General features: G+C 39.2%; 1 protein-coding gene across 1 annotated transcript; it reads right to left on the bottom strand.

The window, feature by feature from the left end:
• Positions 1-230: 230 nt before the first annotated feature.
• On the bottom strand, positions 231-18649 carry RAD21L1 (RAD21 cohesin complex component like 1). Its single transcript, XM_088154043.1, has 11 exons — positions 18506-18649; positions 15842-15971; positions 14979-15078; positions 14050-14156; positions 12547-12711; positions 12159-12257; positions 10871-10975; positions 9339-9568; positions 4078-4170; positions 2617-2694; positions 231-419 (listed from the first exon to the last, which is right to left on the bottom strand). The coding sequence occupies exons 1-11, from the start codon at positions 18647-18649 to the stop codon at positions 231-233; spliced, it is 1440 nt and encodes a 479-aa protein (XP_088010169.1).
• Positions 18650-26893: the final 8244 nt, after the last annotated feature.

Here is a 26893-nt window from a genome sequence, read left to right as displayed (position 1 = left end):
ATGAAGAAACAAGTAGTCTATGTAACTATTAATATTGGTAAAAACCATACTTTTCCTAACTTGCAGCATGCAGCTTGATTGCTAGGCGGGCTAGTTACCTAACGGCACAGACTTATTCACTAGTACTAGTCTGTACTTGACTCAGAGAAGGGATGCTGAATTTTTCCAAGAGGCAGCATTCGGCTTTCAGTCTGAACAACCCATGTTTCAAAGGGGCCGTTCTCTGGCTTTCAGAAAGTATGAAACTTTGGGCCTGCAGTCACTATAACGTCAACATAGGGAGCAGCCTGGGCCACCTCAATAGCTTGCTGTTTCCTTAGAACAAGCAAGCTGTAGAACTTTGCTGCAACTTCTTTCTTGTTCTTGCTCCTACAGAGGGACAGAAAACTGAAAGACTTTGTTCCTTTCTGTTCAAAGTGCTGCAAAGGAGAATAAAAGAAACAAACAACCAAGACAGATGCATTATGAGATGAGACTAATTCTATATCTGTACAGTAAGCAGCTTTATGACAGAGGCTGTGTTGTTTTGGCATTTTATATGGACCAATAATTGTTGATAGGAAATGGGATAGCAGGTCTGAGACAGAAAAACAAATGTGCAGAATCAAAAAAAAAAAGCCCTATGTTGTCAAGCATCCTGCTACAAGAGCCAACCCACTAGCTAAAGTCTTTTTTCATTGCTGTTTCCAGCAATTAGATTCTGTGACTTCCTCTTCGACTTTCCTACATTGACCCCTTCATACATAGAACGTATGACACCAACGCAATCACCGGTCACCCACGTTCTGCAATATGTCTACTTGCAAGGAAGGATTACCTGGTCACTTATTGCACAAGGTTCTGCACTACTGCACTACCAGACTTGGGCTGTAAAAACTACTATGACCACTAGATGACAAGAATTATGATTTTATGGATCTTGCTGCTGCCATCCAATGGCTGTCCAGAGTTTTACAGCCCATATCTGGTAGCCTTACAATAAAATCATAGAGTGGCTACTCCTCTCAAGCAAATCTCATAAAAATATTTCAGACCGGAACTAAGGTCTGAAATATTAGGGAAAGTGCTCAGAGAATTCCTGACTAGTGATTATTTTACTCAGAGGTTTGTACATGTCAAAATCGGCAAGATGGTGGACCCCTTTGGTATTTACCTCATAGCAATCTCTTATCAGATAAATGGGTCAAAATAAGGTACTAAATACAGATAGGATGTGACTAGACATTGATTTAATTTTCTTTTTCTGCAGATCAAATGGGAGGGGATTGTTATTATTAGTGGCCAGTCTGGGAGAGAAGACTGATTAGATTACCTTCTTCCCACTTTCTTACTGCTCAGCTGGAAAATGTGCATTAATGGTGTTTCTTATGTATTCTCTGGCCTCTAATTGGCAGAAATTGATTGCAAGTCAGATTCAACCTGCTTCGTGAGGAACTGGAGGTGGAAAGAATTGGGGATGTCAAAATGCCCTGATTCTATCAGAAGCAATCAAGACACATGAATTATGTAAATATGGTGTTTATTATAATGAACTCTAAGCAGAAAGCTTTTTGCCGACAGGGAACATTAGTGGAGTACTGAGCCTAGCCCCACTTGCACTTAACCATGGCTCAAACCACCTGGCAACATCTGCCATGTCCCCATGACAGTTGATAAGTGAAGAAAAGTTAAATTGTCCATAGTCGCACCAGTGATTTTCCCCCTTATTCTGACACTGTCTAAATGAGGTGATGGGCAGTGACTGGGAACAGATGCCACAGAAGCATGATAGGGGTTGGCAATGGGGTCATCAAAGCTCAGGCTGGTGTAGTTTTCTGCCAATTTGAAGATCATTCCAACTGAATATTAGGGAAAGGGTAGTGCAAGTCAGCTGGCATCAGGATAAACTGTCCTGGCTCTCTTTGCCCTCTTGTTTTTCAGTTCAGAAAAAGCAGGATAAGGGTAAACCAAGCGCAGACAACAATCCCAGCTTCACTTCCTCACACACTAGCAGTTTAGGAATAAGAGCAGGCTAGTACTATGGCCTAATAAAGAGAACTATTATAGTTAAGGACCTTAGCATGAAATTGGATTATATTTCTAAAACATGGTATCTGTCATCTCATGAAGAGCTTCGGCTTGAATCTGCGGCAAAGAGGATAATTTTACAGAAATAGAATGACAAATATCCTCTTGGTTTCAAGGAACAGATTCAGGACATGAATCTGTTTTTGAAAAGTCTTTGTGCTCTAAAATGAGTAGATGCAGCAACATGTTTCATATGGTCTAGATTTAATCATATGCTTATGTATTGAATTAATTTATATTGATATGTCCATGGATATTATATAGATCTTTTCTCTCATTGTTTCTGCTCATTAGTCTTTCCCCACCTCACATTTAGTTTATTTTAATCACCATAATATATTTAGGGTTTTACCTTTATCACGATGCATTTATTTTTTCTGTTGATGTTGTTTTCTATATTTTATTATTAAAAATAATAATTAAAAACTATGTACTGTATATTTAAAAAAAAAAGTTTTACAGCCTGTTAAAACTGGAGTTGCCAGGCCATTTCAGTTATAATATAATTAACAGATGAAGAAAGGCTTATTGTGTTAGGTAACATCTTACCCGGAAAGTATTTAACAGCTTTAGCATTCTCTTACTTCTTCTTTGTTCTTCGTTGTCCAAATTATTTGTCCGAGGTCTCTAAATTATAGATCAAAACAATTACTTATTTATAAATTTCACTTGAATGAAGATAAAAAGAAGCATAAAAAATAAAGATAGACATATTTCATAAATGACTTCCCAAACTTCCTGACCATGTCTTCTAGTTATCATGCTCTCTAGGAAATTTCACTATGGACAATTGTTCAACATAATTGATTTGACAAACCAGACCACATAGCTAAATTTGCCATACCCTAATAAAGTTGATTAAAAGTATCAGTATAACTGCACATATAAAATAGAAGTATCAGAGACCTTATTTAATTTTTTGAAACTATATCTGATTATCCTTAAAGGATTTTTTAAACAAAGCTGAAATAGCTTACAACACATAAATGAGCAAACACTAATGCAAATCAAATTCAGATAAAAAATACAAATTAAATTTTATTATTCTATTGATATTACAAGCTGAGCAAAAGACTCATAAAAGCATCAGAAACAGAAAAATCACCAAGAAAACATACCCAGAAAACACATTTTTCTGAAGAGCCTAAAGGCCCCGAATTCAGAGGCTCGATGAACCTTTTCAGTGAGGGCATTTCAATGGATCACTCCTCACAGATCTCTGCCAAATGTCAACCAGCAGAGATACACAGAACAGGACTACAGATGTTGACCAAAATAGAAAATAAAATACATATGGAGAAAGGCAAGAGCTAAATATGATATTCCAATGGATCAATTCCAGTCAACTGTCCAGCAGCATATTTTCTACAACTTAAATTTCTTTTAATTTTGTGGCAGACCCACATGAATGTCTGAATACTTTTTGATGGTGGACCCAAACAGACCCCTTTACATTGGCCTAGTCTAGAGATTAGTACAACATAGGTGACTTTAATTGGGTCTGACTTCTCCAAAAAGTGGGTGCAACTGGTGCACAAGCCTAAGCTGACAAAACTTATCCTGTTGCCACTGATCATTTGAAAGTAGTGCTAGTGCAAGAAGTGGGTTTAAGTGGAAAACTATTTTTTTTCAAAATAGGCTGTGCATCTAGATGGCTTCCTATTGAACAGCACCTCTTGTCTTACAGTATTTGGATAAAGCCTTAATTTGCTTTCCCCCATCCAGTCCCTTAGAACCATCTGACAATAGCTCTGGTTTTCCACTGCCTCCCTAAGGTCTGCTAAGCATTGCTAATCAAAGTACAGTTTCTCTCTCTCCCTTACGAAAAACGAGTCCTAGTTGTATAAAAGCTTCCCATCAATGTGAAAGACTTTTGAAATATTATTTTTTTCATTCAGAAGAGTAAGTGGGTTAACCCTCCCGCTGGGTCCACTGTGCAGATTCAGATTCTCCCACAATTGCTACATGGTCACTATTTGCCAGTGAAGTTTAGATTATTGTAAACATTACATTTTCCAAGACCTCCTGTTCATTCTCTGATTCTTCTTGTACCGGGGATGGTAAAGAGCCATCAGATAAAGCAGACAGCATGTCAACAGTTTCCTGGTATCAGAAGTAGAGGGAAAATTGGATCTGTGTCAGTTATGTTCTTTTCTGCTCAAGTGTTTACTATTCAGCAGAAAATTAATTATTAAGATGGAGTATACATTTCTCTGCTGAATTTTATACTTCACAAAAAAGAAATAGGAAGAGAATACTGGAAGGTGCATAAGGGAAAACATGGCATCCTACCCCATTTCATAAAATTCCATGTTTCAGGCAATTCCTAATTAGAAACACAGCATACTGTGTTCTTTTTTTTTCTAAGACCCCCCCCCCCCCAAAAAAAACCTCCTTTGGTATAATGATTAGAGTGTTGAACTGAAGCAATGAAATCCCCGTTCAACTGGATAACTTATCACCTCAGTAGATAACTTTAGATCAAACTTTATCTTTTAATCCAACCACAGGATTGATGCCGTGAAAAAATGGGGTGCAGGTGGAAGAACCATATAACCATTCCTGGAGGCAAATCAGGATATCAAACACTTTTCTTCTACTCTATACTTGGGCAGTTGTGAATGAGATTATATAACCATATAATATTTATGAACTGTTTTTCTATCAAATTTACATTTTGATTTTAACTGTGGCTCATCCTTGTTATAAATTTTAATGTTGAAAGCCACCATGAGTGATGCTTTGATATTGGAAGAGCTAGATATAGATACTTCAATAAGTAAATGTAAATAACTGCTCAGTTAAGTGACAGCACCTAGATGACCTTGGGTGATCTCTAAAAGCTAAGCAGGGAGGGATTTGGTTAGTATTTTTACAGGAGATGACCAGGAATACCAGAACTTGGAAAGTTTGGAAAGTCAAAAATACATCTGTCCCACTCCTGTTCAAGATTGTGATGGAATTTCAGACATCTATGATGTTAAACTTCTAACTTTTTAGGAGGTTTCTCTGTATCTTGAAAAATATGAAACATCACAGTATGTACCTTTCCAAATACAATGGTACCTTGGGATACAAACGCCTCTACTAACGAACTTTTCGGGTTACGACCAGCTCCGGCCACAAAAATTTACCTCAATGTGCGAACTCCACCTCAGGGTACGGCCATTTTTCCGCCCTGACACGTGGTCCAGGGCCATTTTTCCACCCCTGACACGTGGTCCGCGGCCATTTTTCCGCCCCTGACACGTGGTCCGCGGCCATTTTTCCGCTGCGCGGCGTGGCGCCCAGCCGTTTTCATGCCGCGGTGCGTCCTGCCCGGCCGTTTTTGTGCCGCGCCCCGCCCGGCCATTTTCACGCTGCGCCCGGCCGTTTTTGTGCCGCGCCCGGCCGTTTTTGCACCGCGCCGCACCGCGCCCAGCCGTTTTTGCGCCCCTGACGCGTGGTCCACGGACGCCAGAACGGATTAACGGTAATTACATTGAACCTTATGGGAAAATTTGCTTCGGGGTGTGACCAAATTCGGAGGGCGGAACGGATTAACCGGATTTACATTGAACCCTATGGGGAAATTTCCCTCGGGTTACGACCAATTCGGGATACGCCTAGAGTCACGGAATGGATTAAGTTCGTATCCCGAGGTACCACTGTATTATGGAACTACAATAGTCCCTATAACTCCCATCACAGCTTAGAGCAGCTGCGGCTGTGGAAACTTTAATTTGCCAACTTCACAAGAGCCCACCTTACCCATCTTGATGGAAATACACCCATTGCCTAAATATATTAAAGCTAAATTTATTCTGAAAGTACTTACCATAGTTTTAAAAATTATATTATTATCCCTTTCGATTCTGCTATTTTGCAACACAGATTGTGTTTTTGGATAAATTGTGTCCTGCAGTATATTTAAACTTTCTGCTATTGGTAGTTCTATATTGATAATAAAGAAAATTATAAAAGAAATTATAGTTAAATTCTTGTCCAACATACTTAGCAATCAATTGCCATTACCAATAAATGATCATTTGCATATAATCTCAGCTAATACTAATTGAGTATTGATTTTTCCAATGTGTCTACATTGCAGTTCACCATATCCTAGTCAACCATTTAAGATTTTTTTTCACGAAGCCATGAGCTACCACTTATGAAGTCTTTATTAACATCATCTTTACTAGGTAGAATAGGACTTAAAGCAAATACAATTTAAAAAATGTGAAGAAAAACATGAATGATTTAAACATTATGATTAACACAATGTTACCCATAGGCTAGGTCCCCCTTTCTGTTGGTACCACTTCAAGATATTTTCTTCCAACTTCTTTTTTAAAAGTTCTTCAATCTTTTATTCCAAAGTTATCCTCAGCTGTAATTTATCTTCCTTAGGTAAACAGGATCCTCCTAGTCACTCTGGGATATTTTCTTCACAATGGCTTTGCAAATTTAATTATCTTTCTCTATTCCCTTAGATTCTTTTAAAACTGAAGAAAAGGTTGATGGAAATGCTTCTATCGTTATGGACAATAAGTTGACCAGATCTCCTTCTCCCAACATATCCTGTAATGGAACCTGCTTCATTTCTGTCACGATTAAAAGAAGAAAGGACTCTCCGCTGAAGACAGCCCTGGGCGCGCTGTCAAGGACGGGAGTCGTGAACACTGCCCACTTATTTTCAGGCATAGATATTAAAGAGCAGTTTGTTTGAAAATAGGAATCTGAAGGCCTGGAATTGTTTTTAAGTATTCTCCCTCTTTTTATCTGAAGGGCCAGAAAAGAGCAACAACAATTTAAAAAGACCTGGATATGTCATCAGGCCTGGGGTTGCCAGGGGACCGGTGAAATCCTGAGATGGCCCCAGTACTGTGGTTAACATTCACTCTCTCTTGTGCCTTGTGGTTTTTTTACATTTTAATAATGACTGAATGAATGAATATATAATGTTTTTATATATTTCTTGATTTAATTAATTGTTGTACACCACCCAGAGTCACTTTTTGTGAGGTGGGCAGCCACATAAATTTGATAATTAAATAATTAAATAAAAACTGATGTTCTCATCCCTGTCCCCCACCCTCATGTTTAAATCAGTTAAATGAAAAAAAAAAAAAGCAAGTTAACAGCAGCAAATTAACAACACACATTTCTGTAAGATAGAACAATAAACTGTTCTAAGGATAGTGGTATGTTAAAGGGATAATTTTGTCTTCTATCAATACAGATTTTGCTCAGAGTTCAAACCTATTTTTCTAAATGTAGCAGTTTTATAAATGTTGTCAACAATGGGCATAATTCTTTGCATTGACATGATGATGTAACCCTTGCTTTTTGAGGACTTTCTTCTCTAGAGACATACTTCTTGGTTCTGGGACACTGCAATCAATGCAGCGCCATTCTTCATATGCATCTGGTGGGGGGGAGCAGAGGTGGGAATGCAGATGGAAACCTTATAATCTAGATGCTGTATCTGGACTGGGGAGATTCGGGTTCAAATTCCGCTTCAGCGATGGAGGTCACTGGATGATTTTGGACAAGTCTTTCTCAGCCCAGTTGACCTCGCAGTTTGTTGTGAGTATAAAATTAAGAGCAACACTGGAAAACTACCTTAAGTTCTCAAATAAAAGGTAAGTAATAAATGATATTAAACAATTAAACAGAAAAAAATCTAAAGTCCTGCCTTGGCCAGTTTGTTGTTTGCTTCTTTCTTCAATCTCCTGCTGCCACTTTTTTCTTCCATTCTTGAGACATTTAGCAAACAGCTGTAAAAAACCACAAACTTACTCGAGCTAATTTGATAAGTCTTACATTGCTTAATCTTTTTGTTGCTACAGAAAGCTTTCTATAGCTACTGAGCAGTGTTTAATTCATAATTAAATAGGTTGTCTAGGTACATAGCTATTAGATTATTTCAAGTCTGACCCCTGACATAAACTGCAATCTATTTTGTAGCATTGCCAAGAAGCCCTGTATTCCTCTACAAAGTGATCCCACTATCTAGCCAGATCAATTTAAAAACAGTTTACTCCAGAAATCTATCAATTAGGTTTCATTACAGTTGCTGCTAGACTATAAGCAATGACTGCACTTAGAAAAAGGATGTGAAGTGCCAAGACTATTCTAAAACAGGGAGGAAAAAATACCCAATCATCTACTGGCATCTGAACCTGACATCATTTGGAAAAAGGACTATACTTTAGTTGTATGGAGTAGCACCCTCAGTCATGGAAGCTCCCTGGGTGACTTTGGGCCAATCATTTTCTCTTAGCTCAACCTACATCAGAGTGTTATTGTGGGGGAAAATGGGAGAAGGGAGCACTATACAGTGGTACCTCTACTTACGAACTTAATCCGTTCCGTAACTCTGATTGCAAGTCGAGTTGGTCGCATGTCGAGGTAAATTTTCCCATAAGGTTCAATGTAAATACAGTTAATCCGTTCCGCCCTCCGAATTTGGTCGCACCCCGAAGCAAATTTTCCCATAAGGTTCAATGTAATTATCGTTAATCCGTTCTGGTGTCCGCGGACCACGTGTCGGGTGGAAAAGTACCCGCGCGGCGGGGCGGCAAAACGCCCGCACACCGCGCGTCAGGGGCAGAAAAGTGACCGCGCGCGGCACGGTGGGGTGGCAAAACGCCTGCGCGCCGCGCGTCAGGGGCGGAAAAATGGCCGCAGACCATGAATCAGGACAGAAAAATGGCCGCGGACCACGTGGCACGGGCAGAAAATGGCTCGTAAGTCGAGGCGAGTTTGTAAGTAGAGGTAAATTTTTGGGGCCGGAGCTGGTCGTATCTTGAAAATTTCGTAAGTAGGGGCGTTCGTAAGTAGAGGTACCACTGTATACTGCCTAGAGCTCTTGAAGGCATCAGGCTAGAAACTGGGAGACCAGGAGTTCTAGTCCTGCCTTAGACAAAAAGCCAGCTGGGTGGCCTTGGGCCAGTCACTCTCTCTCAGCCCTAGGAAGAAGGCAATGGCAACCCACTTCTGAAAAACCTTCCCAAGAAAACTGCAGGGACTCGTCCAGGCAGTCTCCAGGATTCAAAAACTGCCTTGAAGGCACAAAAAAACAAAAAACAAAAACCACACGCACACGCACACACATGACTCTGAAGTAGCAGATAGCCATCATTATTAGAAGCTCGTCACTTGGTCTTCACCTCCCCCCCCATGCCCATTTAAGTCTTTGAAGCTATCTAGGATGGTAAAAGCTTACACACACCTAGTTTGTGTTATAGGGCAATAATGAAATAACATATAAGGCCATAAATTGTTACCCTCTGCAAATCTTTGCTAAATAAAGGTTGGCTGGGTCTGCTCAGAAGTTTGTCTACGCTACCCAATTCTTGTAAAATCATCAGCTTCCTTGTGGGAGGTGCAATATCCAATGTGGTTACTGTATCCGCATAACTTATAAGTTGCTTCTGCATGGTAGCTTTGCTTAGCTGCTTCACTGCATCAACCAGTAACTTCCTTTTTCTTTTACTTCTTTGTTTCCTTACGAGAGCTAGATACAAGACACATTCACAAATGTGATGTTACACACCAACCAGGGATGCTAAGCATATAATAATCACATCCTACTAGCCCACAGCCCTAGCTATTTTTGCAGTGCTAATAAAAATTCAGTACTGTAAATTTTATACTGCGTTGATTATAATATGATAAACATAAACTGATGAGGTGAGGTCTGGTGGTATTATCTAGGTGGCTTTTAAATTGGAGAACCCTGAGGAAGTGGACACAATCCTCTGCCACTTGTAGATTAAAGCAGCCAGGGAGGGGATGCAGAATCGGATCCAGGCTGTGCTCAACAGAGGGAAGAGGTGTTTATCTGCCCTTCACGAGGCCATGTCTGCATCCAACAAAACTGGATAACTATTGTCCTATCTTTAGCCTTCCCTTTTTTATAAAGGTTATTGAAAAACTGATGGGGCTGCAGTTGCAGAGGGCCCCGGAGGGTATGGGTTATCTAGACCTGTCTGGCAGCCTGGTTCAGATCTGGGCCGGAGAGTTAAACCGCATTGGTCACTCTCATGGATGACCTGTGGCAGAGCTTAAATGGATGTGGTAAGATTACTCTTTTCTTCCTCACTCTTCCAGTGGCTTTCAATACTGTCAACCAGAGTATCCTTTTGGGCTTCCTGCAAAGGTTGGGAGTTGGGGGCATGGTGCTATAGTGTTCTGCTCCTACCTGAGTGGGCGAGTCCAGATGGTAGTATTTACATTTAAATTAGTGTAGAGGAGCACATAGATGGCCTTGCAGGAGGAATTCAACAGCCATTTCATAAACACCAACTTAGCTTTTGAAGGGAGGAGGGAGTAAGAAAGAAAATCAAGATTGTCCTGCCTTATTTTTCTTTGGTGTAAGGGTGGGAGGAGAGAATCTCTGTCAGGTTTTCAAGATTCTGATATACTCTTTAACAGTAAAGTAGATTTCCAGTAAGTCTTGTGGTGCCTGTTTCCTAACCTGGCCTACTTCAGGGCTGAAAACTGGAGAATTAAGATTTGGATTTATAACTGTAATTAATTATTACATTGATTTTGAACTGTGTTTTATATGTAAATTCTGTAAGCTGCCTAGAATTTGGTTTCAGGCAGTAGACAAATCTTGTGAATGAATGAATGAATGAATGAATGAATGAATGAATGAATGAATGAAGTGTAATGAGGACAATCCTTTTTAGAATACAAAGAAGACTAAGAGATGCCATTTCTAATGAAAAATATTCCAGTGAATTGCTTGTCTGGATTTGTCATCAGTTCTATATTGCATTTTTTATTCAAGAGAGAAATGAACAACTCTAACCTGAATCAAGAACAGGATCAAGAACAAAGCCAACTTCCTCATTGGACAATAATGTTGTTTCATTAAGTTGGTAATTTCTTGTTTCATGTTTAGAAAAAGCCTGGTCTGAAAAACACCAGTTCAAAATCCACTTTAAAACTATATTTGAGTGTACTATACAATAAAATGTTAAGGTAGATGTTATAAAAAGATAATGAAGTCTGTTTACTAACTGCAATCTTACGCGTGTTTCAGGCTCAGAAGTAGGTCCTGCTGAATTCAGACAATCATAAAGTTAGGAGCATCATTTAGGTCACTGAGTCCAACTCCTGCTCAGCACCGGAATTCAGTGGAGCTCCCCTTCAAGTTAAGCCTATATGGGACTTTATAACCTAAACATCTTGTAAAGGCATTTTCTTGATTCAAGTCTAAATGAATGGAATCAATTTTCTTATAATCGTGTGGCTAAGAGCAAGCCCTTTTCCACAGCGCTGTCCATGCTGTGGAGATTCCTTCTGAAAATTTGTGTCACTTCACATACAAATGTTGGGTCTTGAAACCTGAGTTATTTAAGTTGGCCTTCAGTATTATTAAAATCTTGCTGTTTTATGTTTTTCAGATATTCAGCTGCTCTATGTTTTGATTCTGGATTTCATCTGCTTTATTGTAAATCAGTTTTAAAGCCTTAGGACGGAAAAGTGGCTTACAGTATAAACAAACCTTTTGATAATTAAATTCAACAATTTTGTACTGGAGTCTTCCTTTGAAATACTTCAAAGGGATTTTAAGAGAAAACCTTTGCATGAACCTGATGAATTAGAACCAATCAAGAAATACAACTGTATCTATTCAGGGCTGAATTTAATTATTTTGCTAACTACTACATCTTTTAATTAACTTTAATTACATGTTCATGATGATGGTGCTTTAATTAATTACTGTTGACATGAATAGCTATTTTTCTTATTGTTAAGAAAAAAATGTTAGGTTATACAGAAATTGCCATAGAAAGGTGGGCTTTTTTTTGCTTTTCACTTATTCTGATTTTATTTACTGTCCAGTTTTTTTCCTCATAGTAATTTGTAAGTAAAAATAACAACTTACACATATGAAGAAGCTGACTCTATGAGAGTTGATGCCATAATACATTTATTTAACTTTAAAGTATCACAAACCACAGTGTTGTATTTGCAGTTACAAATTAACATAGCTATCTCTCTAGATGCTTAATTTCTGGAAGCATTAACCACAATAGTAAAACAGTTTAAAGAAGAAAAATCAGAATGGGATAAAGTAGCTACCAACTTACCCTTTCTATCATCAACTGGATCTTTTGGAGATAAGGGAAGTTCCTCTTCTATGTCGAATATTGCAAGGAGGCCATTCTGGTCAGTTCCAAGAACATCGTCTTAAGAAAATAAATATTATAGTATAGGAAATAAAAAATATATAGTACATATTTCATATGTAGAAAAATGCAAAAGCTGTACTAGAACTTAATGAAGTTACTATACATTTTAACAAATTTTTGCATATCTTTCCAATCATAGAAGTAATTAATAAGAGAGGTTCTATTCCTTAAAATTAATAATAATATGCAAAATAACTACCAGATTCTCAGAACATGTGGTGAAAGGTTTAGTGGAAAGAAAGTTTATAGGTAGGCTATAAGTAGACTGGATTTTGTTCGTACATACCAATCATATCTCTTGCAACTCCTTCATCTCCAAATCCATCACCCTCTAATGCAATTTTGTCTCCAGTTAAATTCAAAAAACTGTGATCAGCCAAGAGACTATTGGAACTATTTATTAAACTGTCACTGAAAAAGCTACAGTGCCTTGGAATTTCAATTTCCTCATCTGTGAGAAAAACATGAATAACTCAGCTACGTTTGTACATCTTGGACATAAATATAGAAAGATACTTTGTAGCTAGTTAAAATCAGTTACTCATAAAAACTGAATTCAGAACACAACTTTTGAAAATAAAATACAAACTACAAGAGGAATTCTAAACTTAAAAGGACGCAAATACGTTAATTACAATTTCTTAAAGAGACAAAGATGATAAAAGAAATGAACAACTACATTTCTTATGTTGTTTTAAAAAAAAAGAGGTGTTTGGAAGGGAGCACATATACATAGGACTGAAGGGTGCAGGGAATTCCTCTCTGCATCTTAATCCTAATGAAAATCATATCCTGAAACTCTATATGCTATGGATTGAATGTATTGGGCGGCATGATCTTAATCCAAATTCTACTACTCTTAATTATTGTTATATAAAATAAAAGAGGAAGAATCCATTGGTTTATTTGATGGTAGGCATTGGAAATGGCACAATATATCATGAAATACTGTATTAACAAATATTTGCTGATACTGAAATCCAAGAAATATCCTGTATTTTTATACCTTTTGGCTCTTACCAAAAAATATCATTGTACAGTATCTATCTATATTTCAAGAAAGTTTGGGCCATTTACAGTGCAAAACATGTTTAAATAATTTTCCTTTTATTTGATGGTCTTTACTTCTAATTGAATATGTATGATCCTGCAAGTGACCTTGCTTAAGATCCTTTCTTGTCTGTAGAACAAAGAATTGTTTTTCTCTAGAGAAAAACAAAAACTTGTTTAATCTCTAAGCAGATCTAAATCTGCCATCCAAAGCTTGTTTAAAAAACATTTTGAAAATGGGCAGAGCAAACTATGGGAAGGAAGTATTTTGTCCTCATCCCCCATTACTTCTCCACTCTCAGTCCCCCAAACATTTTGCTAACTAAAAAGGAGATACAGATCTAGTTATGCAAGTTGTAGCCTTGTAATTTCCAGAGTTGTTATAGAACCTTTAAAAATTAGGAACATGTAGTTTGCAATACTTAGCTTCCTATGAGCAGTATTGTACAAGAGACCCAATTTTAATTGACTACTCTTTTGATCCTCTAGTTTGGAAGAAAGGACTTTGTACAAAAGGACAAAGCATATACAACTATCCCAATTTGAATACATAAGGGAAGCAAATGGTGACTTATTAGACAAGTAAACATATCTGTAATGGATAAACTATGCAACATTATGCATTCTACTAAAAAATAATTCTGTATGGCACTGCAGCTTAAGTACCTGAAATGAAAATAACTTTGAATCTATCAGTCTTTATATTTTGATTTAGGAAGAAAAAAAGTTGCAACCTCACCAAAATTGCCACCATTGAGAAGGACATTCTGACTATAATCTTCTGTCAATGTGATGTCTTCAGTTTTGCTCTGGTTCAGTGTAAAATGTTGAGCAACATCAATGGCACTATTACGAAAGAAGAAAATGAAGTGAAAAAAGTATTCTAGGAAGTATTACATAACTGGACTATAACTTCCTAATTCAGAAAACATTTCCACATGTCTATATTTTAATATATTTTGTCCTAATCAAATTACACGTCCACCACCTTTCTCTTACCACACTATAATGGGATTAAGAAATGTTTAGTAACACAGAAAGATTCAGTAACAAAGGCTGCTTGAGTTGCTATTTTCATCTAACCCTAGCCCAATAATATAGTTCAATCATTATCATAAAAAACATTAATCTTGACTTGAAAGTTTAAGAAAACCCAATTAATCCCCATTTAGGGAATCTTTAAAAAATAGTGCTATGTGCTCTTCAGAACTACAGTATATCTAGCTTGTGTAAATGGACTGAAAACAGAGAACAAGTGATCCTCTACAATCCAGCTATAACCATTTAGAAAACACATCCTTTTGTTATCCAGAACCCCGAGAGGGAGGGAAATGAGAGGAGGATGCAAAATGGGACTGAGAAGAGCAGTATTAAAATGACAGATGAACTATACACTAGACAGGATTGTGCATTTGCCTGGTAAGGAGAGACAGTAGTTCAAATTCATCATTGTAGAAAGTGAAATTTATAATGGGGAGGGAACTGTAGGGCAGTAGCAGAGAAGGTGGACTGTGATTGTGTTCCTGTATGTGAATTAAGCATGTCTTCTACTGCAAGGTTTTGTGTAATTCCTGTCCATGAGAAAATGCACATCAAGAGGGAATTCACCCCATTCTCACATATGTGAGTTTCATCCTTAGCAATAAATGAACACTGGAAAATACTTACTTCATCTCTGGAAGTTGGGTGTCAAAATCATAAAACTCTTCAGGCAATGTGATGGCATCATAATTTGCTTCAGAATTTCCTTTTGGAAGGTCAACAAGTCCTAAAGAAAATACATAACATACGATTAACTGTGGGATGATGTAGCTTTATATATCCTGCAAGATAAAAGCACACAGGTATTTGAGGGTATCAAGCAAATATGTAACAGTGCTTCAATGATACAAATAGTATTCAGCCGATATTTTAACAGCATAAATTAGAATTTCTCCTGACTCACATTAGATTGGCTTAAAAAATAAACTGAGCCACTTCTCCAAATTTCTAAGCCAATCTGACTTCACACCCAAGTCATCTATTCCAAACCCATAGGCTCATAATCCCTAATAAACTTCCACTTCCTGAATGGGTTGCACTGCTGCCAGCTCCTCTGTCTGTTTCCTGGGTAACTATAAAGTTCTATACGTGCCTATTCAGAAGTGGATTCCATTTAATTCAGTGTGGTTTATTCCCAGGTAAGGAGTTATACGACAGTATTCTTTACCCGTTATGTATTGAAGTGGAAATAATCCATATATTCCATTCATAGATCTGTTATTCCATCTCAATACTGCTTTTTTTTTTCCTAATTAAGACATGACAATTCAGAAATAAGCCCCATTACAGTCTTCGGAATTTACTCCTACTTTGGTTTTTAGAATTACAATCTCTATGTGAAGTAGTTTATGATCATCTTTGAGACTGCCTTCCAAGTATGAATTCTGACCGTTGCACACCACTTGTTTTGTTTTCAAAGATTAAAGCCCCTTCCTTATGCTATAATTAATAAGAAGCTACTTGTTAATAATAAGCAGGGAAAATCATACCTGGCTGAAAGGTTGATTGCATTTTAAGTAGGGCTTCAGTGCAGTCTGTCAAAAGATACTTGGTTTTTCTGTGATAGATCCTCACCACTCCTAACAAAAGGTGTCCTGAGGTTCTGAGAGCAATTTTAAACTTGGGGAGAAAAGTTGATATTATTTAATATTAATATCAATGAGAAAGACCACAATAGAACTTAAGAATAATTCTCCTGGTTCTATTTCTTCTTGAAACCAGTCTAAGAGAGTGACTGATGGTATGCAAATGTGAGGAGAGGGCACTCCTTTCAGGAACCACAGGGTAAATGACTCTATTTGCATAGAGGTTGGTAAGGGTAATTTAGACTAGTGAATCCAGCCTCCTGTTTAGTGCAGGAACCCAGTTTAACACATCCCCAACAGTTGGCTGTCTAGTCTGTGTCTGGACATATTCAGTGAAAATATGCTGACCACTCTCAGATAATTGGTTCCACCACTGAACTGCTCTTATTATTCTTCCTGACATTAAGCCAGAAACTGCCTTCCTGTAACTTAAAAACATCATTCTATATCTTACATACTGAGGTGACAGAGGTCTTGACTTTCTTTTGGGTAACAACCCTTTTTAGTTTTTTTGCAAGACTAAACATACCCAGTTCCCTCAATGTCTTGTTGTAGAACTCAATTTCCAGTGCCCTGATCATCCTCATTGTCCTTTATTCTACTTATTTATGGATTCTTCTGAAAGTATGGTGCATAAAACTGGATACAGTATTCAGGTGGAGGCTGAACAATGTTGAATATAGTAGAACAATTGCTTCCCTTGATCTGGAAGCTATAGTATATATTTAATGACGCATCCTAAAATTTCATTTGTCTTTTTAGCAGTCACATTATGCTGCTGACTTACATTAAGTTTGCAGATGACTACAATTCCAAGATGCTTTTCACATGTGCTATTATCAAACCAAGTATCCCCCTTCCCTATACCTGCAAATATTTTTTCCTAGGTGAAACATTTTTTGGAATGGGAGAATTTACTGATAATCACCCATATCCTTGTCACTTCCTACCTACACTAAATGGCTGCAACCTGCTGTACAAGGGGCTGCCCCTGAAGACCATTTTGAGGTTGCAGCTGGTTCAAAATTCAATGACCTGCATGGTGATGACTCAGTTTGCCCATATGATACCTTTATTGTAGAAGGTGTACAGTATTGGTTGCCAGTAAGCTTTAGGTACAATTCAAGGTGCTGGCTGTTTTCTTTAAAACCTTATGTGGTGTAGGTTATCTCTAAGACCCCCTGCTCTGGTTTGAATCTGAAAACTCCATGAGATCTATAAAGGGATGTCCTGTTACGGTAACACCTCCTAGGAAGTGTCATGGGAGGAGACTCAGTGATGGCTCGATTATGGAACCCTTCCTCTGGAACAGCCTAACGCCAAAGACAAGGATGGCCCCATTCCTGTTAGTATTTCAGAGGGCCGTTAAGACCTGGTTTTGGGGGTAGAATGGATGTGTGATTTGGCTCTTCCAGCACTGAAAGAAGGCACCAATTAGATTGATGGCTAATTGCATTATTTCTGATGTATTTTGTTGTTACTGATCCTGTTATATTGTGCTACTCATTGTTATTATTGTTTTATGACTTACTATGTTTCTTTTCAGACTAAAATACTGGAAAGTGAGAATTGTGAGCCCCTTAGAGTCTGAGGACTGAAGCCGCATAAAAGCCGCATATAAGCTTTGCATTTGTCTCTATCAAATTTATTTCTGTTATTTTCAGATCAATTCTCTAACCCATGAACATAATTTAAAATGTTGTGTCTATATAGTATATCTCATCCAGTTTTGTGTCATCCACAAATCTGGTAAGTAATCCCTCCATTTTTTAAAATTAAATAAAATATAATGTGATACGTACCTTTACCCTAGTTTAATATAGTGCGTTGATACCTCATTCTAGCTTGATATAGGTGCACTGATATGCACACTTTGAATATGGTTTTCAAGCCAGCTGTGAATTCATTAGTAACATGCCACCCCTGCCCCTTTAACTAACTTGCTAATCAGAATATTTTGGATAGTTTGACAAATATGTTGCTGAAGCCAATATGAATCATCATGTAGTAACCTCACAAGTGAACAAGGAAATTACCTATTAAATAAATAATAGTCTGACAAGACTTGTTCTCTTGACAAATCTAGGCTGACTTCTAGTAAACCCTTCATTGTTTTCAAGTGCTTCAAATAATCTGTTCTAGAATCTTCTTAGGTACAGTATGTCAGTCAGATGGGTATGATACTGCACTTTCCCTCCAAATATCCTAAAAAAATAGGACTTTCCCCTGCTTATTATTGTTCATTTGTAGTGTGCCACCATGTGGACATTTATAGGATGAAAGATGGGGTATGTTTGCAAAAACAAATTATTAAATATACAATCTCAGGTGTATTGCCATTCATACATCTAAGAAAATGTCAAATGGATTTTTCTAAATGTTAAAAAAATTAGCCATCATTACATCATCATTACACAAGAATAGGTCCTGCCTCTGGAATAAATGTAGGCTTTGTAGCATTCCAAGTCTCTCCCCAATTCAAAGAAACAAAAGGCACAATCACATGTTCTGTATACGCTGGGTAAAAACAGGGAATATATTTTTTGCTGCATTTTATGGGAGTCATACCTTAGGGGAGAGTATCTTTTCAATGGTAGCCTCCAAGTTGCATTCAAATATATGGGCTTTTGTGACTTTCTTATCCCAGTGAGCAGCCAGCCATATCTTGGACAAAGGCCCACGCTTATTCATAAGCAGCTGCAAGTAGAACATTTTGCCAGGATTGTGTTCCTTAACTTGGCAAGCTAGAGGGAAGAAAATATTTTAAATGTTTAATACATCTTTTTTGTATATTTTCAAAGTTAGAAGAAAAAAAATGCCAACCTTAATTCAAAATAAGCGATTTGCAAAAAAAGGGGAAACCCTTTAATTTAGATTTCCATGTTTTCATGCTTGCAAGTTGTTTTAAACAGATGCATTGCTTATGAACAATGCAGATAAAAATACTACTGGCTGCTTGTGATTAGGATATCTTCTGTATATATTATGATGAATTAGTCTTCATGGAACATTTATCTACTGAAACAGTTTCTTAATCAAACAAACTAATAACATCATTACTGAAATACATTATTTATTTATCAAATTTATATGGCTACCCATCTCACAAGAAGTGATTCTGGGCAATGTACAGCAATCATGTAAAACAACAAATATATAAAACAAGCACTATAAAAATATAAAGCAATCATTATTAAAAATTAAAATATCATTAAAAATTAAAATATACAAACCACAAGGCATGCAGAGAGTGAATATATCAACCACAATAGTGCAGCCATCTTAAAATGTTACCAGTTCCCTGGGACCCTCAAACCTGGTGACATAACCAAGTCTTGAGCGACTTCCCGAACATGGACAGGGATGGCGCTAACCTAACTTCGGGAGGCGGGGGGAGAATGTCCCACAGGGTGGGCGCCACAGCAGAGAAGGCCACCTCCTGGGACCAACCAAGTGTAAGTCCCTAGCAGATGGTACCTGCAGCGTGCCTTTTCTGCCAGATCTAATGGGACGTGCTGATGTAATCAGGGAGAGGCGGTCCCTCAGATAATTAATTTTGGTGAGATGAATATATTGAAACAATGAGTTTGTGTTGTTTTCCATGCTTCTGTTGCAAAAACAAGAATTTACAATTTACAGTTAAAGAGAGATTTTCTGAGCAGCAGGATAAAAGAAATCCACTTGGTGAGTCAACATTCTTTCTGGATTAAAAAAGGAGGAAAAAAAGGCTTTAAAGGCTTTAAATTTTCAGCAAAAAGCTTAACAAGAATTGGATGTAAGAAAGTTTAAAATGGATAACAGGGACAGTAATTTTGAAAGATTAAATTTTGGTGAAAGCATTTTTGAAAATTTTGGAATTAAAGAGACAAACGGTCCTGACCTTTGTGGGAATGTTATTTGTTTAGCATTAAAGAACATAGACAATTGGTGGATTTTACAAAACAAAGATAAAGGTAATATGAGCCAAATTGTGATAGCGATTGTAACTACAGAGTGCCATTTCAGACAAAAGTATTAATTAAATTTTGGTCCCAACTGCTGTCATTAACCAAGGACTACATGTAAGCAGTGGGAGTCCCAGGTAAGGGGTGTGGGGGTGCTGCAGTGGGGTGAGGGAGGCCTGGTTCAGGCCATGCGCGAGTTGGGGGAGAGGGGTGCTGCAGTGCGGCTTGAGCATAGGAAGGCCTGGGAAGGAGGGCCCCCACACTGGTGTGTATGTGCATGTGCAAGCGCAAGGAGGGCAAGGGAAGGAGGGTGCGGTTCAGTGCACAGGAAGGGGGCCCGACTTACCAGAGTGACTTGCGACCTTCCCTGCTGGCTTCCCCATTGACTTGCTTGTGGGAAGCTGCCAGGGGAAGGTTGCAAATGGTGATCACATGACTGCAGGACGCTGCTGCAACCATCCTAAGTGTGAGCTGGTTACCAAGTTCTTGAAATGCGATCATGTGAATGCGGGGGTGCTACAACGGCCGTACCGCTCGTTCAGTGCCATCGCAATTTTGAACAGTCACTGAATGAGTGGTCGGTAAGTGAGGACTACCTGTATTGAAATAGCCAGACAGATATGCAAAATTCTTTTAAGAATAAAGGACAAAGCTAAATAAATCAGATAATCATACTTACAGTATGTATTAATTTGAACCAATCTTCAAATGTCAAAAATTCTGGCTACTGTCAGAAAATGGAAAAAAGAATGCTGATTTAGTCAAAGGCTAAACTGAATAAGAATAAAGGGTAGAACATGAACTTTAAATGAAGAGTGACTTTGGTAACATATGTTTAGTTTCCACCAAGTCTGACCATAACTCAAGATCTATGAATCCCTATTTGAGATCTCTCTGCCTCTGACAAACCTTACCAATCCTCAGAACCAGCAGTGATACCAAAGGCACTTCAAACCTCATCTATCACTTCCTAGCATCACAACTGCCAGCCTTTTTAGATTCTTGAATGTCCAGAAGTTTCCAGACTATATGTGATGGCACTGCCAACTGCTTTATTGAGAAATTCAGCAGCCTCCTTGTTTATTTTTTGGAGCTCCAGACCTTGGCTTGGATTACAGAATACTTCTTGGCATCTGACCTGGCTATTTATTTATTATATAAAGATCAGTTTCTTCAGCCATCCATTCATTCATGACTCTGAATATATATATGTGTATACTCATGTATTCTTACACTTTTTAAAAAATATACTGTTTCCTCCATAGACACAAGGCAATTTATGGTCAACCAAGAAATGCATAAATTTGGGTTTTTTATCTTTACATTTTGTAGTTTACAAAATATAGCTAAGTCTACAGCAGCTCTTACACCATTAACATTCAAACATCCTTTGAAATAGTCAGATCTTGAGCATCTTCCCAAATACCAGGGGGTTCAGGGTATTCTATACCTTGAGAGGCAAGGCGTTTTAGAGAAAAAAACATCACTGGGCACTCACTCCCTTTACCTCACATGGAGTAGAAATCCTCAGCAAAACTCTCAGCAAACTGTACATATGGGGCAGGCCAAATTTTGACTGGACAGATAGTCTTCTAAGTATCTGGGAGCTAAGCCATGTAAGCCTTTAATCACTCAATCTGACAACTGTTCGCTCATCTCCCAGAGCTCTAAACCCGCTGGAGACTGCAGTTTTGCAGTCTGTTCGCGAGAAGCAACTGTCCGGAGCACTTGTGAGTGATCCCAATCGTCTCCTTGTCTGGAGAGGAATTGCAGAGCCAGTCTATTCCCTGTCTCTTCATTCTACCACAGTTGTCGTCTCTGTCCAGTTCACCATTTCTTCCCCAGAAGTCCTATTTTCTAGTATTTTCAAAGTAAAAACTGCAATTGAGTTGATACCGAAAAATAGTTTTTTTCAGGTCCCTTTCTTTAATCTTTCATCAGATTTCACTTTGTTTTAAATTTGTTATTGTAGTCTACTTTGCTGTAGTATTTCTGCATGCTACGAAAAGAACTTTGTAATCTCATATTGTTGAAGAAACCAGAAAAAAATAAACTATATATATACCAGTTGGCTAATTGGATGTAAGAGGGCATTTTCTGCAGATTTAAATATATAAAAGGCTTGCCACATAGATAATATTTTGTCATAGAAAATAATATATAGAGGAGAGTACAACTGTTATGTGTTAGGCATAACTTTTAAGAAAACGGAAGAGTTCTTGGGAGTGTATTATCTGGATTATCAAATTATACACGCACACACACACACACACACACTTTAAAAAAAGAATTACTAAAGCTCTGATAGTATGTTTTACTTCACCTCACAATGACCCTGTTTAATACAGATGAGATCTTAATAGCATCAGATACTGTAATACTGTACTCTGTTGATTGCAAGAATATGTAACTTCCTCAAGATAGTTCTTTCAAATGATGGAGAATTGTTATAATGAGAATTCTTATCATTGCAAGAAATAGGGCATTAAGATTTCACATAAACTAGCTATCTTTTAAGTTATAGATGTATGTGTATTTTTAAGATACCAAGTTTCAGTTAAAACACAGATCCCTGAATACCACTACACCTTATTAGAAAAAATGGTAACTGAGAATGTATATACTGTAAGCATGGGAGAAAGACTAAATATATCCAATCTTAGCTAGAAAGCAAACTAGGGATGATTTCTTATTAGGGATGCATGAGGGCCATATCAGTACTTAAATAAACAAGGCTCTCTTTGTATCACTTATTGATTTCTATCTTGCTTTTTCTCCAAGTTAGCATACACTGTGCTGCATCCTCCAATTTGCCCCGAACAACTGTTATGTGGGTTGGGCTAAAAGGGAGTGACTGGCTTAAAGTCACCTAGTGAGCTTCCATGGTTGAGGGTGGATTTGAATCCAGGTCTTCTTTGTGCCAGTCCAGCACTTCCAATGCAATAAGCTTTGGGCTGTGGGGAACAAACATCTGGATGGCCCTGAGATGTCAGCAGATGTGCCGAAAACAATGATCATGGTACCACAGTGGGAACAGTGGTTTATAGGCCATATAAATTTGATAAATATATAATAGGCTTGGCATCAGACCTGGCTATTTATTAAATAAACAAAAAATAAATACATGGGAATTTTTAAGAGAAAATGGGGTTACAGTTGCCTTTGATCAAACTAATCTTGTCGAATGGCACTGATTTAGGATAACTGCTGTTTTCTGATGTCTTGCTTATTTTAACTGTGTGTGTGCAGGGGATGTTATGCGGTTTGTTCTAGAGCTTATGTTTTAAAATTCTGTATTTCACCCTTTCAACTGGTCTCAGTTCTTTCCAATATGGGAGATACACTCTGCTCAACTCCCTTGTAATCTGTTTGTGGAGAGAGAGAAGGAAGAAAAAAATCAGGCTCACTCTTTAAAATACTTAGCACCAGTTTTTCTCTTCCCTAGTAAATTTCATCGTTATATATTTTGGAGTGGGTGGCCATAAAAAATAAATAATATTTTTATTCATTTAAATTTATTAACTGCTCAACTCCAGTGGAGATAATAATGATGTTTTCTTAACTTTGTGCACATAATCTTTCTTCTTGTTTAGCTAAATAGTTTGGTGCAACCAAGTAGAACATCTGTGTGTTAAACCTGACAAATGAAGAAGACCCAGCCTACTTTGCAGGGCTGTGGTGAAGGGAAAGCAAGTCGGGACCTACAAAATGGTTTATTGAAGCAACTGACTGCAAGTGAATCTGGGCAGGACCCCAGAAAACATGGTTAAAAATTGAAAGATTCGCCGAAAGAAAGCTTTTTGGGGAGGACGGGGGGGGGGCTCTTACTTTGGGTGGCCTTATAAATTTCCCCCCCAAATCTGCGATGGTGACATTGAAAGGGGGCGATTTGTGAGAAAACATAAGGGAGGGAAAGAAAAATAAGTCGTTCTATAGAAAAATTAAAACGCGGTGTGCGCGGAATCCGGCAAGATCGCCTTCCCCAGGGAGACTGCATAACCCATCGTCCCCAGCCAGGCTACTTTGATGGGGAAGAAGGGTCGCGATCGCAGGAGGCAGCGTGATGGATGGCTTTTTTTTTTCTTATTTGCAAATTGGGAAGGGTTTTTTTTCTCTGAGGTGGTCGGCCGTAGAAATCGGATTAGTGAAGGAAGGAAGCAAAGGCATTTGCTGAGGTAATTGGTTCGACGCGGGTTGAGGGAGACGAGGCTTTCAAAATCCTGCCCTTCAGAGATGAAAAGGCAGAGAGAGCACTCCTACGTGGGAAAAAAAAGAGGATCCAATTAGTTTACAATAAATATGTAAACTCTCCTCAGGCGCCCACTAGCCGCCCCTCACCTCGAAAGCGTTCCCGCCCAAAAGCGCAAGTAAAACGCGCATGCGTGCCTTAAAGGCGAACTGAGCCTGCGCGCGAGGACTAAACCCCCCCCTTCCCGCGCGCTACAGCGGGAGCCGCGTCCCCGACGCGCACGCGCAGATGATGGTTGAGGCGAACCGAGGGGGAGGAGCGAGAGCGAAGACCAGCCACAAGGAACAAGGAAGTAAATGGAAGGAGGAGGCGGAGCCTCAGGGTGTAATGTTCGAGCCGGGTGGGCGGGGCTTAAATGACCTCATCCAATTCAACTGAATTATAATGTCATTAATTAATGTTTGTTACTATTCAGTGTTAAGAAATATACATTCCAAGGGAAGCTCATACTTGCAGCCTGTTGTTATTTTAGCAGTTTCCTTTCCTATCTTGAAAGGGCTCACAATATTATTATTATTATTATTATTATTATTATTATTATTATTATTATTTTGTGGTGGTTATACTGTTACTATTACTAGTATTATTACTACAAGACCTGAAGAACCAGGCTGGGGATGGATGGTTCTGGGGAAAATTATCTGATCACAAAGTCGACACTGACCTGATGGCGCATAATCAATGGTTATTATTTATTTATTTATTTATTTATTTATTAAATTTTTCAACTGCCCATCTCCCCCCAATGGGGGAACTCTGGGCGATTCACAACAAACATTAAAAACATAAAATATATAAATACATAAAACCTTAATTAAAAACATTACTAAAAAGGAGAAGGAGAGTCCAAGAGGATGAAAAATCTGAGGCTGAAGGCAGAAGGCCTCTATGGGGCTAGCCATCCCCCTGCTTGAGGTATTCCCTCCCCACCCCAGGCCAAGTGGCAGAACCAGGTCTTCAAATCCCTCCGGAAGGCCAGGAGTGAGGGGGCCAATCGCACCTCCGGGGGCAGAATGTTCCAAAGGGCGGGGGCTACAGCAGAGAAGCCCACCCTCTGGACCCCGCCAGTCGAAGTTCTTTCACCAAGGGGGTCCGGAGCATGCCCTCTCTGTGTGATCGGGTGGGACGGGTTGAAGTCATGGGGGAGAGGCGGTCCCTCAGGTAACCTGGTCCCAGGCCATGTAGGGCTTTAAAGGTGATAACCAACACCTTGAATTGGACCTGGAAGCATGAATAACTGACTGGAGAGCCTCCTGATCCAAGAAGGGGCGTAACTGGTGCACCAGCCGAAGGTGGGCAAAGGCCCTCCTGGCCACGGCTGCCACCTGCTCTTTGAGCAGGAGCCGTGAGTCTAGGAGGACCCCCAGATTACGCACTGGGTCTGTCTGGGGCAGCGCCACCCCATCCAGCACCAAAGATGACAAAGTCCCGGATACAGAGGAGCCATTAACCCACAGCCACTCTGTCTTACCAGGGTTCAGCCAAAGCCTGTTGTTCCCCATCCAGACCCTCACAGCCTCCAGGCACCACGAAAGGGGTGTTTATCAAAACTATTTTAGCTGTGTTAGTTCCTTTGCTAGAGAAATAGAAATCCACTCTTTTTAATGGGTTGTTCCCCCTTGGTTTCGTTCTTCTCCAATTCTCCCCTTGCCCCAAATCTGCCCATTTCTGCTTCACCCAATGCGGTGTTCCTCAACCTCAGCAACTTTAAGACGCATGGACTTCAACTCCTAGAATTCCACACGTCTTAAAGTTGCTGAGGTTGAGAAACACCGCATTGGATGAAGAAGAAGATTCTAACCCAGGAAGGGTTATGCTCCCAGGTTGCTGGTTCTTAAGGGCCTGCCAAAATGGGATGGCAAGGGGTCTGCCATTCTGGAAATTATTCCCCCAAAAGGAATCAATGGGGAGGACCCAGATGGTGTTGGTGGTGTTGGGTCGTCCTGATAAGAAACACAGGAGGAGAGTAGCAGGGTATAAGGGAATCGGTTTTATGGAAGGAAAATAACACTTCCAGGAATCACATGCGTTCTGTCGAGGCCCGTTTGTCTGCCGTGAGAAAACTGCTAATTTGCCAATCGTTCGAAAGTGTGAATTGCCGAATCCAGAGAGAAAAGCGACTGTTGCCTTTCTTCAGGAATCCCACCACTTGGAACAGGCTTTCTGCGGACAAACCTTTACAGGCTCACGGTTTGGGGATCCTCCGTTAACCCCTTGCCCCTCCGACACCGGGGTCAGCAGACTTAGCAACTATCATCTATGCCAGTGTTTCTCAACCTTGGCACCTTGAAGATGTGTGGACTTCAACTCCCAGAATTCCCCAGCCAGCTGTGCTGGCTGGGGAATTCTAGGAGTTGAAGTCCACACATCTCCAAGGTGCCAAGGTTGAGAAACAGTGATCTATGCCTTGAAAACACCCGTCTTGATGACTGCAACATATTTTTCCTGGGGCTTCCCTTCAAAGGGGTCCAGAAACTCTATTTGGCCCAGGACAGGCTGGCCAGGCTGCTAACCCGTGCAAGATAAAAAGCCAGATACGGGATGCCATTGAAGGTGCTGGGGTTCCTTAAATGGCGGGGAGGGTGACCATGGACTGGTTGAAGGACCATCTTTGCTGTGGTGAATTTGGCGAGATGAAATAGAAACAGTGAGAAGTTCTCCAGCTCAAGCATTTGATTCTTGGTTCCGTTTCTTGGGAGGCCCCTGGCATCTAACGATCTATTGGCATGGAGGATGATGCAAGCCCTGTCTGAATGGAGATTG

The sequence above is a fragment of the Python bivittatus genome, unplaced genomic scaffold (genome assembly GCF_059951505.1).
Source record: "Python bivittatus isolate LINGU-HERP-01145 unplaced genomic scaffold, Pbiv_v1 ctg000700_np1212, whole genome shotgun sequence".
NCBI lineage: Eukaryota > Metazoa > Chordata > Lepidosauria > Squamata > Pythonidae > Python > Python bivittatus.
Note: the sequence above shows the minus strand (reverse complement) of the source record. Positions and strands in the feature narration are given on the sequence as shown.

Coding starts and splice junctions, on each gene's coding strand:
- RAD21L1 (XM_088154043.1), bottom strand. CDS start 18,649: ATGTTCTACTTGCAGCTGCTTATGAATAAGCGTGGGCCTTTGTCCAAG. Junction 12,712..14,049: donor TCTCAATGGTGGCAATTTTG/GTGAGGTTGCAA, acceptor TTTTTCTCACAG/ATGAGGAAATTGAAATTCCA. Junction 10,976..12,158: donor TCCAGTTGATGATAGAAAGG/GTAAGTTGGTAG, acceptor GGTGTTTTTCAG/ACCAGGCTTTTTCTAAACAT.